Raw genomic sequence first — 15780 nt, 5'->3', positions numbered from 1 at the left:
CTCGATCCTAGATTTAAAACCTACGTTGTATCTCTCTTTCCGGCAGACACAAGTCTGCAGAGGTTCAAAGACCTGCTGGTGAGAAAATTGTCAAGTCAAGCGGAACGTGACCCGTCACCATCTCCTCCTTCACATTCTCCCGCAACTGGGGGTGCGAGGAAAAGGCTAAGAATACCGAGCCCACCCGCTGGCGGTGATGCAGGGCAGTCTGGAGCGAGTGCTGACATCTGGTCCGGACTGAAGGACCTGCCAACGATTGCTGACATGTCGTCTACTGTCACTGCATATGATTCTCTCACCATTGAAAGAATGGTGGAGGATTATATGAGTGACCGCATCCAAGTAGGCACGTCAGACAGTCCGTACGTATACTGGCAGGAAAAAGAGGCAATTTGGAGGCCCTTGCACAAACTGGATTTATTCTACCTAAGTTGCCCTCCCTCCAGTGTGTACTCCGAAAGAGTGTTTAGTGCAGCCGCTCACCTTGTCAGCAATCGGCGTACGAGGTTACTTCCAGAAAATGTGGAGAAGATGATGTTCATTAAAATTAATTATAATCAATTCCTCCGTGGAGACATTCACCAGCAGCAATTGCCTCCAGAAAGTACACGGGGACCTGAGATGGTGGATTCCAGTGGGGACGAATTAATAATCTGTGAGGAGGGGGATGTACACAGTGAAAGGGGTGAGGAATCGGAGGATGATGATGAGGTGGACATCTTGCCTCTGTAGAGCCAGTTTGTGCAAGGAGAGATTGATTGCTTCTTTTTTGGTGGGGGCCCAAACAACCAGTCATTTCAGTCACAATCGTGTGGCAGACCCTGTCGCTGAAATGATGGGTTCGTTAAAGTGGGCATGTCCTGTTTATACAACATAAGGGTGGGTGGGAGGGCCCAAGGACAATTCCATCTTGCACCTCTTTTTTCTTTCATTTTTCTTTGCATCATGTGCTGTTTGGGGACAATTTTTTGGAAGGGCCATCCTGTCTTGATTGACACTGCAGTGCCACTCCTAGATGGGCCAGGTGTTTGTGTCGGCCACTTGGGTCGCTTAGCTTAGTCACACAGCTACCTCATTGCGCCTCTTTTTTTCTTTGCATCATGTGCTGTTTGGGGACTATTTTTTTGAAGTGCCATCCTGTCTGACACTGCAGTGCCACTTCTAGATGGGCCAGGTGTTTGTGTCGGCCACTTGTGTCGCTTAGCTTAGTCACACAGCCACCTTGGTGCGCCTCTTTTTTTCTTTGCATCATGTGCTGTTTGGGGACTATTTTTTTGAAGTGCCATCCTGTCTGACACTGCAGTGCCACTCCTAGATGGGCCAGGTGTTTGTGTCGGCCACTTGGGTCGCTTAGCTTAGCCATCCAGCGACCTCGGGGCAAATTTTAGGACTAAAAATAATATTGTGAGGTGTGAGGTGTTCAGAATAGACTGAAAATGAGTGGAAATTATGGTTATTGAGGTTAATAATACTATGGGATCAAAATGACCCCCAAATTCTATGATTTAAGCTGTCTTTGAGGGTTTTTTGAAAAAAACACCCGAATCCAAAACACACCCGAATCCGACAAAAAATTTTCGGTAAGGTTTTGCCAAAAAGCGTCCGAATCCAAAACACGGCCGCAGAACCGAACCCAAAACCAAAACACAAAACCCGAAAAATTTCCGGTGCACATCACTAGATTATCCACATACATAGGTGACCGTAAGAGAGACCAGCGCCATTGTAGAGAGAGCACACCCCCTTTTTCATTTAGCAAAGTGCACTGTGTCTTTTTCTTAACACCGAGTCTGATACACAGCCCTGTTTGCCATTGAACGGATCCCAGTTGTCAACACCATTACAGAAAAAGTATTGCAGGCCCTTGCACAAACTGGATTTATTCTACCTAAGTTGCCCTCCCTCCAGTGTGTACTCCGAAAGAGTGTTTAGTGCAGCCGCTCACCTTGTCAGCAATCGGCGTACGAGGTTACTTCCAGAAAATGTGGAGAAGATGATGTTCATTAAAATTAATTATAATCAATTCCTCCGTGGAGACATTCACCAGCAGCAATTGCCTCCAGAAAGTACACGGGGACCTGAGATGGTGGATTCCAGTGGGGACGAATTAATAATCTGTGAGGAGGGGGATGTACACAGTGAAAGGGGTGAGGAATCGGAGGATGATGATGAGGTGGACATCTTGCCTCTGTAGAGCCAGTTTGTGCAAGGAGAGATTGATTGCTTCTTTTTTGGTGGGGGCCCAAACAACCAGTCATTTCAGTCACAATCGTGTGGCAGACCCTGTCGCTGAAATGATGGGTCGTTAAAGTGGGCATGTTCTGTTTATACAACATTTGGGTGGGTGGGAGGGCCCAAGGACAATTCCATCTTGCACCTCTTTTTTCTTTCATTTTTCTTTGCATCATGTGCTGTTTGGGGACAATTTTTTGGAAGGGCCATCCTGTCTTGATTGACACTGCAGTGCCACTCCTAGATGGGCCAGGTGTTTGTGTCGGCCACTTGGGTCGCTTAGCTTAGTCACACAGCCACCTTGGTGCGCCTCTTTTTTTCTTTGCATCATGTGCTGTTTGGGGACTATTTTTTTGAAGTGCCATCCTGTCTGACACTGCAGTGCCACTCCTAGATGGGCCAGGTGTTTGTGTCGGCCACTTGGGTCGCTTAGCTTAGTCACACAGCTACCTCATTGCGCCTCTTTTTTTCTTTGCATCATGTGCTGTTTGGGGACTATTTTTTTGAAGTGCCATCCTGTCTGACACTGCAGTGCCACTCCTAGATGGGCCAGGTGTTTGTGTCGGCCACTTGGGTCGCTTAGCCTAGCCATCCAGCGACCTCGGGGGAAATTTTAGGACTAAAAATAATATTGTGAGGTGTGAGGTGTTCAGAATAGACTGAAAATGAGTGGAAATTATGGTTATTGAGGTTAATAATACTATGGGATCAAAATGACCCCCAAATTCTATGATTTAAGCTGTCTTTGAGGGTTTTTTGAAAAAAACACCCGAATCCAAAACACACCCGAATCCGACAAAAAATTTTCGGTAAGGTTTTGCCAAAAAGCGTCCGAATCCAAAACACGGCCGCGGAACCGAACCCAAAACCAAAACACAAAACCCGAAAAATTTCCGGTGCACATCACTAGATTATCCACATACATAGGTGACCGTAAGAGAGACCAGCGCCATTGTAGAGAGAGCACACCCCCTTGTTCATTTAGCAAAGTGCACTGTGTCTTTTTCTTAACACCGAGTCTGATACACAGCCCTGTTTGCCATTGAACGGATCCCAGTTGTCAACACCATTACAGAAAAAGTATTGCAGAACCGGAGAGTGTGAGTTGTCCCAAACTGCAAGAGATCCTGTCATAAGGCCTAACTCTGATTTGGAGGTAAAGCAATAAAAAGCAAGTAATTGTGTACCTGGGAAGACCATGCTGCACTGCAGGTGGGGCAGATGTAACGTGCAGATTTAGGAGTTAGTTTGGTCTGCGCTCAATAATCATTTGCATCACTGGTATACGTGAGTTTTTCAAGATCAAACTCATAAATTTACTAAGACACACTTCAAGGGGTCACCCCGGCTAAAGCATTAACCCCCCCCCCCCCCTCCCCCTCCAACTAGTCAGACCAGGCCGGGGTTTCCTAGGACAGTGGGCACCCCAATAAAGGAGCCTCCCCTCTCCAGTGTACCCCAGGCTTGGGATGAAACCTCGGGGCTATACCCCGCACCCCTGGGCAGTGGGTGTGGAGCTGATAGCTTGTGATAGTGTTAAAAGTAATATTGTCTTTTATAGTGGGACTACAGGTTCCAGTATGTACATATATTGTTTCATTGTCCTACATGGATCGGGATCTGCTGGCTTGTTTCTTCATACTCCGGGGAAGCCTACATGGAGAAGAGGACTGACCTGTGCCAAGGGTTGGGTGAGTATGTATATTTATTTTTTATCCATGCAGCGGGTTTCTACTAAACAAGAGGACCGATCAGCACCTGGGACAAGGTGAGTACAGTGTGAGTGTATCTGTATGTATTAAACTTTTACTTTCTACAGTGTGTGACTACTGTCTTTATTTTAATATTTCCTTTACGGGGGACTATAGGTACCAGACGGCCCTTAATGCCATGCATGCTGGTATTTGTGGTTCTCAAAGTACTGGCAAGCAAAGCAGGCTAGCTGGAACTTGTAGTTGCACTGAAAAGGACAAAATTACTTTTTACACAAGCTATCAACCCTACACTCACTGCCCAGGGGTGTGGGAAGTACACTGAAGAGGGCAGACACCTTTATTGGGTTAACCACTTCCCCAGGAATCCACAGCCTGGGCTGACTGTTTGAAGAAGGTGAATGCTTTGGCTAGGGTGCCCCCTTGAAGTGTGTCCCCTGGCTGTGAGATTACTCCCGTTAGTGGAGCCCGATGCTGGTTCTAAAAATACAGAGACCCCTACACATTTTTTCCCCTGTATTTTAAGAACCAGGGACACCTCAAAGAGCACAGGGCTGGTTATGCTTGGGGGAGGGGGAGACCCCACACATTTTTTTTCCTGATTTTTAAAACTTTATTTGCTTTTACACACAGAGAAGCAGTGTGATCTGTGCTGCCTTCTGCAAAGACACTGCACAGGGGGACGTCTATTTGAAAAGAATATTTTGCCCTGAGTTTGCTCAGTGTTTAAAATCATGATTCTTAGTAAATTTCCGATTTTTATTCTCTTTTAAAAGTACTTGCGAGTTGGTACAACTGTGTATTGATTTCTATTTGCAGAATCAGACGTGTTTTGCAGTTCAAATCTTGATTTTACACCTGTGTTTGCCTTTAGTAAATACCCATGACTGATAAAATATCCAAAGTAGCAATGGTAGTAGATTGATATGCTTGTACCTACTGTATGTTATCAAAGTGTGGCAATACTGCATGTAAACTAAGCAATTGTTTCAAAACAATGTAGTACAGTCAATTAAAAAACAAAAATAGGATTTTATTACCTACCAGTAAATCCTTTTCTCGTAGTCCGTAGAGGATACTGGGGTCCATTTAGTACCATAGGGTATAGACGGGTCCACTAGGAGCCATGGGCACGTTAAGAATTTGATAGTGTGGGCTGGCTCCTCCCTCTATGCCCCTCCTACCAGACTTAGTCTAGGAAACTGTGCCCGAGAAGACGGACATACTTCGAGAGAAGGATAGATAAAGATAGTGGTGAGATTCCGAACCAGCACACACCAGAGGAAAGCTATGCTAATCCAACTTTAAACAGGAACAGCAACAGCTGAACCAACAATACTTAACCAAGAAACAAGGCAGGAAGAACGAAGCACCAGGAGGGCGCCCAGTATCCTCTACGGACTACGAGAAAAGGATTCACCGGTAGGTAATTAAAATCCTATTTTCTCTTACGTCTTAGAGGATACTGGGGTTCCATTTAGTACCATGGGGATGTACTAAAGCTCCCAAACCGGGTGGGAGAGTGCTGAGGTTCCTGCAAAACTGATTGACCAAACTGAAGGTTCTCAGAGACCAAAGGATCGAACTTGTAGAACTTAGCAACGTGTTCGAAACTGACCAAGTAGCTGCTCGGCAGAGCTGTAAAGCCGAGATACCCCGGCCAGCCACCCAGGAAGAACCCACCAACCTAGTAGAGTGGGCCTGTACAGATTTCGAAATCTGCAAATCTGCCGTTGAATAAGCATGCTGGATAGTGAACCTGATCCAGCGTGCAATTGTCTGCTTTGAAGCAGGACACCCAATCATATAAGGATCATATAGAACGAACAGCGAGTCGGATTCCCTGTGACGAGCTGTTCTCTTTACATACACCTTCAAAGCCCTCACAACATCCAAAGACTTTGAAGTAGCAGAGGTGTTCGTAACAGTCGGAACCACAATAGGTTGGTTGATGTGAAACGCAGACACCACCTAAGGAAGAAATTGAGTTCCGAGTTCAGCTCTGTCCTCATGAAAAATTAAGTAGGGACTCTTGTGAGACAACGCCCCTAGCTACGACACACGTCTTGCTGAAGCCAACGCCAACAGTGTGACGGTCTTCCACGTAAGGTACTTTACGTCAACCTCCTGTAACGGTTCAAACCAGTCCAATTGGAGGAACAGCAGCACCAAATTGAGATCCCAAGGTGCCGTGGGAGGCACAAAGAGAGGTTGGATGCGCAGAACACCCTTCAAAAACGTCTGGGAGAGAAGCCAAATGTTTTTGACAGATAATGGACAAGGCCGAAATCTGGACTTTTATGGAGCCGAGACGTAGGCCCACATCCACACCTGCCTGCAGAAAAAGCAGAAAACGTCCCAGGTGAAATTCCACAGCAGAATATTTTCTGCCGATCACACCAAGAGACGTATTTCTTCCAAATACGGTGGTAATGTTTAGACGTTACCCCCTTCCTGGCTTGGATCATACTCGGGATAACATTGTTACGGATCTCTCTTCTGGCTAGAATCAGCCGTTCAACTTCCATGCCATCACACGTAGCCGCGGTAAGTCTTGATAGACAAACGGGCCCTGTTGCAGAAGATCCTCGCAAGGAGGTAGAGGCCACGGATCTTCGAGGAGCATCTCCAGAAGGTCCGTGTACCAGGCCCTTCTTGGCCAGTCCAGAGCAATGAGTATTGCTTGAACCTTTTCCCTTTTTATCCTTTTGAGAATTCTTGGGATCAGAGGAAGTGGAGGAAACACGTACACCATCTGATTGAGCCATGGAGTCGTCAGAGCATCTACCGCCACTGCCTGTGGGTCTCTAGACCTGGAACAATACCACTTGAGCCTCTTGTTGAGACGAGAGGCCATCATGTCGATGTGTGGATATCCCCACCAATGTGTCAAGCACTTGAACACTTCTGGGTGAAGGCCCCACTCCCCCGGGTGCAGGTCGTGTCTGCTGAGGAAGTCTGCTTCCCAGTTGTCTACTCCCGGAATGAAGACCGCTGACAACGCCACAGCGTTTTTTTCCTGCCCAGAGGAGAATTCTTGACACCTCTGACATTGCTGCTATGCTTTTTGTTCCGCCCTGTCGGTTTATGTATGTCACTGCCGTCACATTGTCTGACGGACCTGAATGGCCCGATCCTGAAGAAGATAAGAGGCCTGCAGAAGGGACTTGTATATGGCCCTGAGTTCCAGAATGTTGATTGGAAGGGTAATATCCTGACTTGACCATCTTCCTTGAAACTGCACCCCCTGGGTCACTGCTCCCCAACCTCTGAGGCTTACGTCCGTGGTTTACAGGATCCAGTCCTGAATTCCGAACTTCCAACCCTTGATGAGGTGAGAAGTCTGTAGCCACCACAGAAGTGAGATCCTGGCTTTTGGCGACAGACGGATCCTCTGATGCATGTGAAGATGCGATCCGGTCCATTTGTCCAACAAATCTAGCTGGAAGGGTCTTGCGTGAAACCTTCCTTATTGAAGCACCTCGTAAGAGGCCACCATTTTCTCCAGAAGGCGAATGCACAGATGCACCGATATCCGGGTTGGCTTCAGGACATCCCGAACCATCGACTGGATTACCAATGCCTTTTCCAACGGAAGGAACACTTTCCGCGACTCCATGTCAAGTATCTTTCCCAGGAATGGGAGCCTCCTTGTTGGCTCTAGGTGAGATTTCAGAAGGTACAGAATCCATCCGTGATCCTGGAGAAGTTTGGTTTGAGAGGCCAATGCTGTCCGGCAACATCTCCCTGAATGGCGCCTTTATCAGAAGATCGTCCAGGTATTTAATTATGTTCACAACCTGCTTGCGAAGGAGAATCATCAGCTCTGCCATCACTTTGGTGAATACCCTCGGTGCCGTGGAGAAACCAAATGGCAGGGCCAGGAACTGGTAGTGCAAACCATAGATAAGCCTGATGAGGCGGCCAGATCGGAATGTGAAAGTACGCATCCTTGATTTCCAGAGGCACAAGGAATTCCCCTTCCTCCAGACCTGAGATCACCGCTCTCAGAGACTCCATCCTGAACTTGAACACTCTTAAGAAAGGATTTAAGGACTTGAGATTCAGAACTGGTCATACTGAACTGTCCAGTTCCGGTACTACAAACAAGTTGGAATACTACCCCTTGTTGTGCAGATGAGATGGAACTGGAACAATGACTTGAGTCTGTACCAGTTTTTGGATGGCATGCTGTTAAGTTATACTTGCCGCTTGTGAAGTTGGTAAGCCTGATTTGAAGAATCTGTGAGGTGGGAGGTCTTGGAACTCCAGTTTGTAGCCCTGGGAAATAAGATCTATGACTCAGGGATCCCGGCATGAACTTGACCAGATGTGACTGAAGAATTTTAGTCGGGCTCCCACCTGACAGCCCTCCAGGCATAAGCTCTGTTCCTGAGCACCTGCAGTTGCTGGATTGCGTGGTTTACCTCTTGCACCTCTGGAAGACCTAAAAGCACCTCTGGATTTTCCCGTAAACTTGGCCGTCCAAAAGGACTGTAAATTTGAAGCTGAATAAGCTTTCCTGGCTGAAGGAGCTGCGGAAGGAAGACACGTAGACCTATCCGCAGCAGCTTTGGAGACCCATTTGTCTACTTCGTCTCCAATCAAGGCTTCTCCTGTGAATGGCAGGCCTTCCACGGCTTTCCTGAAGTCCACATCAGCAGTCCACTGGCGTAGCCACAAGTCCCTGCGTGCTGACACTGCCATAGTGGTGGTGCATGCATTAAGCAAACCAATCTCTTTTATGGCTTCCACCATAAAGTTTGCAGAGTCATGTATATGTTGCAGGAGTAAAACAACATCCCCCCTAGACAAGGAATCTAACCCCTCAATTAGTTTACCTGACCATTTAGCAATGGCTTTTGTAATCCACGCACATGCAATAGTGAGTCTTTAGGCCACTCCAGCAGCTGTGTACAATGATTTGAGTGTAGTCTCAATTTTACGATCAGCTGTATCTTTTAGGGAGGCTGCAGCAGGGACAGGCAATACAATTTTACGTGACAGCCTAGAGACTGATGCATCCACTGTCGGTGGATTTTCCCATTTTTTCCTATCCTCCAGAGGAAAAGGAAAAGATGAGAGCAACCTTTTAGGGATCTGAAACTTCTTATCAGGATTAACCCATGGTTCTTCAAACAGGGAATTCAATTCCTTTGATGCAGGAAAAGTGACTGATGACTTCTTTTTTACATTAAAATAAGATTCCTCACACTCCTCTGACAACTTATCCGGAATTTGCAGAACATCTCTGATAGAGGCTCTTATAGAGGCTATTCCCTGTGACAGAGTAGCATCCCCCACCTCCAAATCCACCTCACCCACCTCCATGTCTTACCCATCAGCGTCTGAGTCAGACTGCAAGATATGGGCCAGAGATCGTTTTTGCGGGGCCAGGGGATTGAGACGCTGGTTTGCGGACTGAGACTCTATTCATAAACTCATCCACAGTCTGTCTTAAATATTACGTCTCTCTCTCATTGCGGGATAGCTTTGTAGAAATATTTGAGATCATTCGCTTAATGGAAGCAACCCAATCCGGTTCAGCCCCGTTATTCTGGGAAGGTGCACTGCCCTGAGTACCCAGTAGTGAGCCCCTGGTGAAGCGGAACACTCCGCTGTACAAGAAACACACTCTTTGCCTGACATAACGTAAATGTGACAGCACACACAGGAAAAGGTTAAGCACAATTAACCCACAAAGAGCCCTTCAGGGAGACAGAGTTAATTGGAGCAAGCCCCCAACGCACCCTTATCGCTAATGCCAAGCTTAGCCGGGTAGCAGACTAAGTACCCTGATAGGGGACTTCGGGGGTAATTCCAAGTTGATCGCAGCAGGATTTTTTTTAGCAGTTGGGCAAAACCATGTGTACTGCAGGGGAGGCAGATGTAACATGTGCAGAGAGAGATAGATTTGGGTGTGGTGTGTTCAAACTGCAATCTAATTTGCAGTGTAAAATTAAAGCAGCCAGTATTTACCCTGCATAGAAACAAAATAACCCACCCAAATCTAACTCTCTCTGCACGTTATATCTGCCTCCCCTGCAGTGCACATGGTTTTGCCCAACTGCTAAAAAAAATACTGCTGCGATCAACTTGGAATTACCCCCTTAGTGCACTAAGAATCGCTCCCCCCCTGCTATGACCCCCCTGAGGTAATCTGGAGTCTCTCTGGAGGAGCTGTGCGTTCTTGTCAGTCAACGTCTGTGTCCACTACAGAGGGAAAATGGCGCTGGTGAGCTGCTGGATCTGCTCATAGTGAAGGCCCCGCCCCTTCAATGGCGCGCGGTCTTCCCACTTTTTTTATACTGGCTGAGGTAATCTGGTGCTTAAAATGGAGAGAAAAACGTTTTAAGGCTGTTTTTGCCAGTGTGGGTACTGGGTACAGTATACTGAGACGCAGCTGTGTACTGTGTCTGTAGACGTATTCCGACCCGGATAGAAGCTGTGCGTCTCCATACCCTCATGCCGCCATAATGGCCAGCGACCCATTAGTTGGGACCCCGGCTTAGTACTCACCACTCTTCTTTCTTCTGGCTCTGTTAGGGGTGGAGGCGTGCTGCGGGAATGTACGCTCGCCGTGGTGGGGCTTGTGAATAGTTCCCTCAGGAGCTCAGTGTCCTGTCAGCGGGGAACGGGACCATTAACCCTTCAAGAGGTTGATCCGTTCCCACCTCCTAAGTCCCACGACGCAGGCAGGCTGGTGCCAACCAGCCCTGCCTGAAAATAACAAACATATAAAATAAATGCGGAAAACTCATCAGGAGCTTCCTTCAGCGTGACCGGCTCCTTGTGGACCCGTCTATACCCCATGGTACTAAATGGAACCCCAGTATCCTCTAGGACGTAAGGGAAATTTATATTTACCTAGAAATACGAAAATTCTCCACAATCTTTGGGGGTAATTCAGAATTGATCGCAGCAGCAAATTTGTTAGCAGTTGGGCAAAACCAGGGGGGTCATTCCGAGTTGATCGCTCATTGACGTTTTTTGCAGCGCAGCGAACAGGTTACTACTGTGCATGAACTGCAATGCGCACGCGCGTTGTACGGGTACAAAGCGGATCGTTGCTGGGCGATGGATTTAACAAAAAAATCAATTTGCACAGCCGATCGTAAGGAGAATGACAGGAAGAGGACGTTTGTGAGTGTCAACTGATCGTTTTCTGGGAGTGTTTGGAAAAACACAGGCGTGTCCAAGCGTTTGCAGGGCGGGTGTCTGACGTCAATTCCGGGACCAAAAAGACTGAAGTGATCGCAAGGGCTCCGTAAGTCCAGAGCTACTCAGAAACTGCAAAAAACTTTTTCGTCTTGCTCGGCTGCACACACGTTCGCACACTTGCAAAGCGAAAATACACTCCCCCGTGGGCGGCGACTATGCGTTTGCATGGCTACAAAAAGTAGCTAGCAAGCGATCAACTCGGAATGAAACCCTATGTGCACTACAGGGGGGGGGGCAGATATAACATGTGCAGAGAGAGTTAGAGTTGGGTGGGTTATTTTGTTTCTGTGCAGGGTAAATACTGTATGCCTGCTTTATTTTTACACTGCAATTTAGATTTCAGATTGAACACATCACACCCAAATCTAACTCTCTCTGCACATGTTATATCTGCCCCCATGCAGTGCACATGGTTTTGCCCAACTGCTAACAAATTTGCTGCTGCGATCAACTCTGCATTAGGCCCCATGTGCACTGCGGGGGAGGGGGGGGGGGGGGGGGCAAGATATAACATGTGCAGAGAGAGTTAGATTTGGTTGGGGTGTGTTCAATCTGAAATCTAACTTGCAGTGTAAAAATAAAGCAGCCAGTATTTACCCTGCACAGAAACAAAATAACCCACCCAAATCTAACTCTCTCTGCGAATTTTATATCTGCCCCCCCCTGCAGTGCACATGGGTGGTCATTCCGAGTTGTTCGCTAATTGCCGTTTTTCGAAACGGAGCGATTAGGTAGAAAATGCGCATGCGCATGGTATGCAGCACGCATGCGCTTAGTTAATTAACACAAAACTTAGTCGATTTACACAAGCTTGAGCGACGTTTTTTCATCGCTCGAGTGATCGTAGTGTGATTGACAGGAAGTGGGTGTTTCTGGGCGGCAACATGGCGTTTTCAGGGAGTGTGCTAAAAAACGCAGGCGTGCCAGGTAAAAACGCAGGAGTTGCTGGAGAAACAGGGGAGTGGCTGGCCGAACGCAGGGCGTGTTTGTGACGTCAAACCAGGAACTAAACGGACCGAGGTGATCGCAATCTAGGAGTAGGTCTGGAGCTACTCAGAAACTGCAAGGAATTATTTAGTAGCAGTTCTGCTAATCTTTCATTCGCTATTCTGCTAAGCTAAGATACACTCCCAGAGGGCGGCGGTCTAGCGTGTGCAATGCTGCTAAAAGCAGCTAGCGAGTGATCAACTCGGAATGAGGGCCATGGTTTTGCCCAGCTGCTAACAAATTTGCTGCTGCGATCAACTCTGAATTACCGCCTTTGCGTAACTTGGTCTGGCTATCTTGGAATAAGATATTCTGAATCCTACTTATCTGTTGTTGCATAATGCGGACGGGTATGGGTCGTTGGGTTGACTCAACTTAGGTCAACATGCATTAGGTCGACAAGGACAATAGGTCGACATGGTCATTAGGTCGACATGTACTAGGTCGACAGGTCATAAGGTCGACAAGGGGTCTTGGACTTTTTTTTGGTGTCGTTTTCTCCGTAAAAGTGACGGGGAACCTCACTTAGTGCACTGTGTCCCCTCGCATGGCTCGCTTCACAGGTTACCATTCCCAGTTGTAGTCCACATGGATCGTCAAGTATGAAAAAGTTAAAAAAAAAAAATGCTAAACGCATGTCGACCTTTTGACCTGTCGGCATAATGACCATGTCGACCTTCAGTGGTCGACCTGACTGTCGACCTAAGGTGTGTCGACCGAACGACCGTATCCCAATGCCGACAACTGAGGATTGCTTACTCTGATTACATCATGTATACAAAAGATTTACAAAAAGAGCCAAATTAAATGTTATTTTAACATTGTAATGACAGACTTACTTTTAACTGTATCCGAATCTCTGAATCTATAATTAAAAGAACATAAACATCTTAATGACAAATTTAATTTACACTATTTCAACAAATTAGTCTATTTACATTTTTCTGTTTTATGTCTGTGTAGATCTAGCTATGATAATCTAAAAACAGACCAAATATATGTCAAAATGAAAGTGCATAATTAATTCATGAAACGGTCATTAAAGCTAGCAATACATTTTCTGTGTAGTTAACTATTAAATGTATAAACTCTAAACAGCTCTTTAAATGACAAAACTATTTCCTGCTCTTATTTTATTTTTCTAGGGACCTCACTTCAACGTTTTTTTGGGGGGCTGTGCACCTGGGTGGTCCACACTGCACACACCAAGGTGTACACTAACCATAGATGTCACTACCGCAAAGCAGACGTGAGCTGTGAGCAAGGACAGACTAAGGGTCTATAATGGCCCTGGCATTGTAGTTGCGTGCCAAGGGTGCACTGTCATGGCTCACGGGAGTGTGGATTAGTGGCACGCTTCTGTGTCTCTGTATGCAGGGCGGCCGAGCAGAGTGCCGGAAGGCTGCGCTGCCCAGCCAGTCCTGGTCTTTGTGCGGCTGGCCCATCAGCCCTTCTGGCATTTGTTAGAGGTGCCAGATGGCCAGTCTTGCCCTGGCTGTGAGATAGAAGACTCCTAGAAGGTGCACTGTACAAGTCTCACATTGAAAGGCCAACCTCCTACTATATATTAACCTTCCCATTAAATAGTTTCAGTTTTTCTCCTAAAATACGGAGTCTTTTGCTGCAGCTACATCTGTGTGTTATGCTAATTCCTCTGAGGATTTGTCTTGTGGCTGTCTAAATCTGTCTCACTGTATCTTTAGAGTCACCATCAAACACACCAATGAAACTTGCTCCTAGCTGTGAGCAGTTGTGTGTCCAAGGAACGCCCACTAAAAATCACACTCCCTGTGACCAAAATACTTCTATGTCTTGGTGTAGTAGTAATTGGGACGCATGCATAGTACTTAAAACATCTGCCAACTGGTTGAATATCGGCACAGTCTGCTACTCATCATGCACATGTGGATGCAAAGGATTATGGGAAAACAGGCTTTATAAAGCCTCATCTTATCAATCTATGCTCTCTTCCACTTGGAAAGTGATGAACAGCTCAAACATCATCTTACCCAACCCCACTAGAGCTAGGGTGTAGTAGTGTATGCCGGCAGCCGGGCTCCCGGCGACCAGCATACCGGTACCGGAATCCCGACCGCCGGCATACAAACAAGCTGGGCGAGCGCAAATGAGCCCCGCTGCGGGCACTGTCATCTATTCTCCCTCCAGGGGAGTCGTGGACCCCCAAGAGGGAGAAAAGATGTCGGTATGCCAGCGCCAGTATGCTGGTCGTCGGGAGCCCGGCCGCCGGCAAACAGAAGACCACCCCTAAAGCTACACAAGAGGAAATGGATGCAAAGTGCTACTTCCGAGAGAGGTAGTGCTACAACATATTACAGCAATCCTGGCATGCCCCCTCCCTACCTAGACACGCCCACTCCCAGACGCCCCTCCTGCCATGGACACCCCCCTTCCTGACCCAGCTATGCCCCCTCAACCCCATCTCTCTGATTAAGGCAAGTGAAAGGAGAGAAAAAAAACATTTATTACAGGTGAGGGGAGAAGCTGATACACCCAGCACAAGATCAAGGTTATTTCTTCCCAGATAAAACATTTCCACACCCTTGCTCCCTGCCCTCATTAAGAGGTCCCTACCTCTACATAGTAACGCACACTAAAAATCACACTTCCTGTGACCAAATTCTTTCTGTGTCTTGGTGTAGTAACAATTGGGACGCATGTGTAGTACTTAAAACATCTGCCAACTGGTTGAATATCGGCACAGTATGCGACTCATCATGCACATGTGGATGCAAAGGATTATGGGAATACAGGCTTTATAAAGCCTCATCCTATCAATCTATGCTCTCTTCCACTTGGAAAGTGATGAACAGCTCAAACATCATCTTACCCAACCCCACTAGAGCTAGGGTGTAGTAGTGTATGCCGGCAGCCGGGCTCCCGGCGACCAGCATACCGGTGCCGGAATCCCGACCGCCGGCATACAAACAAGCTGGGCGAGCGCAAATGAGCCCCGCTGCGGGCACTGTCATCTATTCTCCCTCCAGGGGAGTCGTGGACCCCCAAGAGGGAGAAAAGATGTCGGTATGCCGGCGCCAGTATGCTGGTCGTCGGGAGCCCGGCCGCCGGCAAACAGAAGACCACCCCTAAAGCTACACAAGAGGAAATGGATGCAAAGTGCTACTTCCGAGAGAGGTAGTGCTACAACATATTACAGCAATCCTGGCATGCCCCCTCCCTACCTAGACACACCCACTCCCAGACGCCCCTCCTGCCATGGACACCCCCCTTCCTGACCCAGCTACGCCCCCTCAGCCCCATCTCTCTGATTAAGGCAAGTGAAAGGAGAGAAAAAAACATTTATTACAGGTGAGGGGAGAAGCTGATACACCCAGCACAAGATCAAGGTTATTTCTTCCCAGATAAAACATTTCCACACCCTTGCTCCCTGCCCTCATTAAGAGGTCCCTACCTCTACATAGTAACGCACACTAAAAATCACACTTCCTGTGACCAAATTCTTTCTGTGTCTTGGTGTAGTAACAATTGGGACGCATGTGTAGTACTTAAAACATCTGCCAACTGGTTGAATATCGGCACAGTATGCGACTCATCATGCACATGTGGATGCAAAGGATTATGGGAATACAGGCTTTATAAAGCCTCATCC

At 47.3% G+C, this 15780-nt stretch overlaps 1 protein-coding gene across 2 annotated transcripts in view; it reads right to left on the bottom strand.

Moving 5' to 3' along the window:
• TRPM6 (transient receptor potential cation channel subfamily M member 6) overlaps positions 1-15780 on the bottom strand; it is a 527875-nt gene that overhangs the window by 64110 nt on the left and 447985 nt on the right. For both annotated transcript variants that reach the window (XM_063913863.1, XM_063913865.1), the window contains exon 31: positions 12992-13017. In XM_063913863.1, coding sequence (XP_063769933.1) covers positions 12992-13017 — 26 coding nt within the window. The remainder of the gene's footprint in view (positions 1-12991; positions 13018-15780) is intronic.

Source organism: Pseudophryne corroboree, chromosome 1 (genome assembly GCF_028390025.1).
Source record: "Pseudophryne corroboree isolate aPseCor3 chromosome 1, aPseCor3.hap2, whole genome shotgun sequence".
NCBI lineage: Eukaryota > Metazoa > Chordata > Amphibia > Anura > Myobatrachidae > Pseudophryne > Pseudophryne corroboree.
The sequence above is the reverse complement of the archived record's forward strand: the minus strand, read 5'-3'. Positions and strand labels throughout refer to the sequence as shown.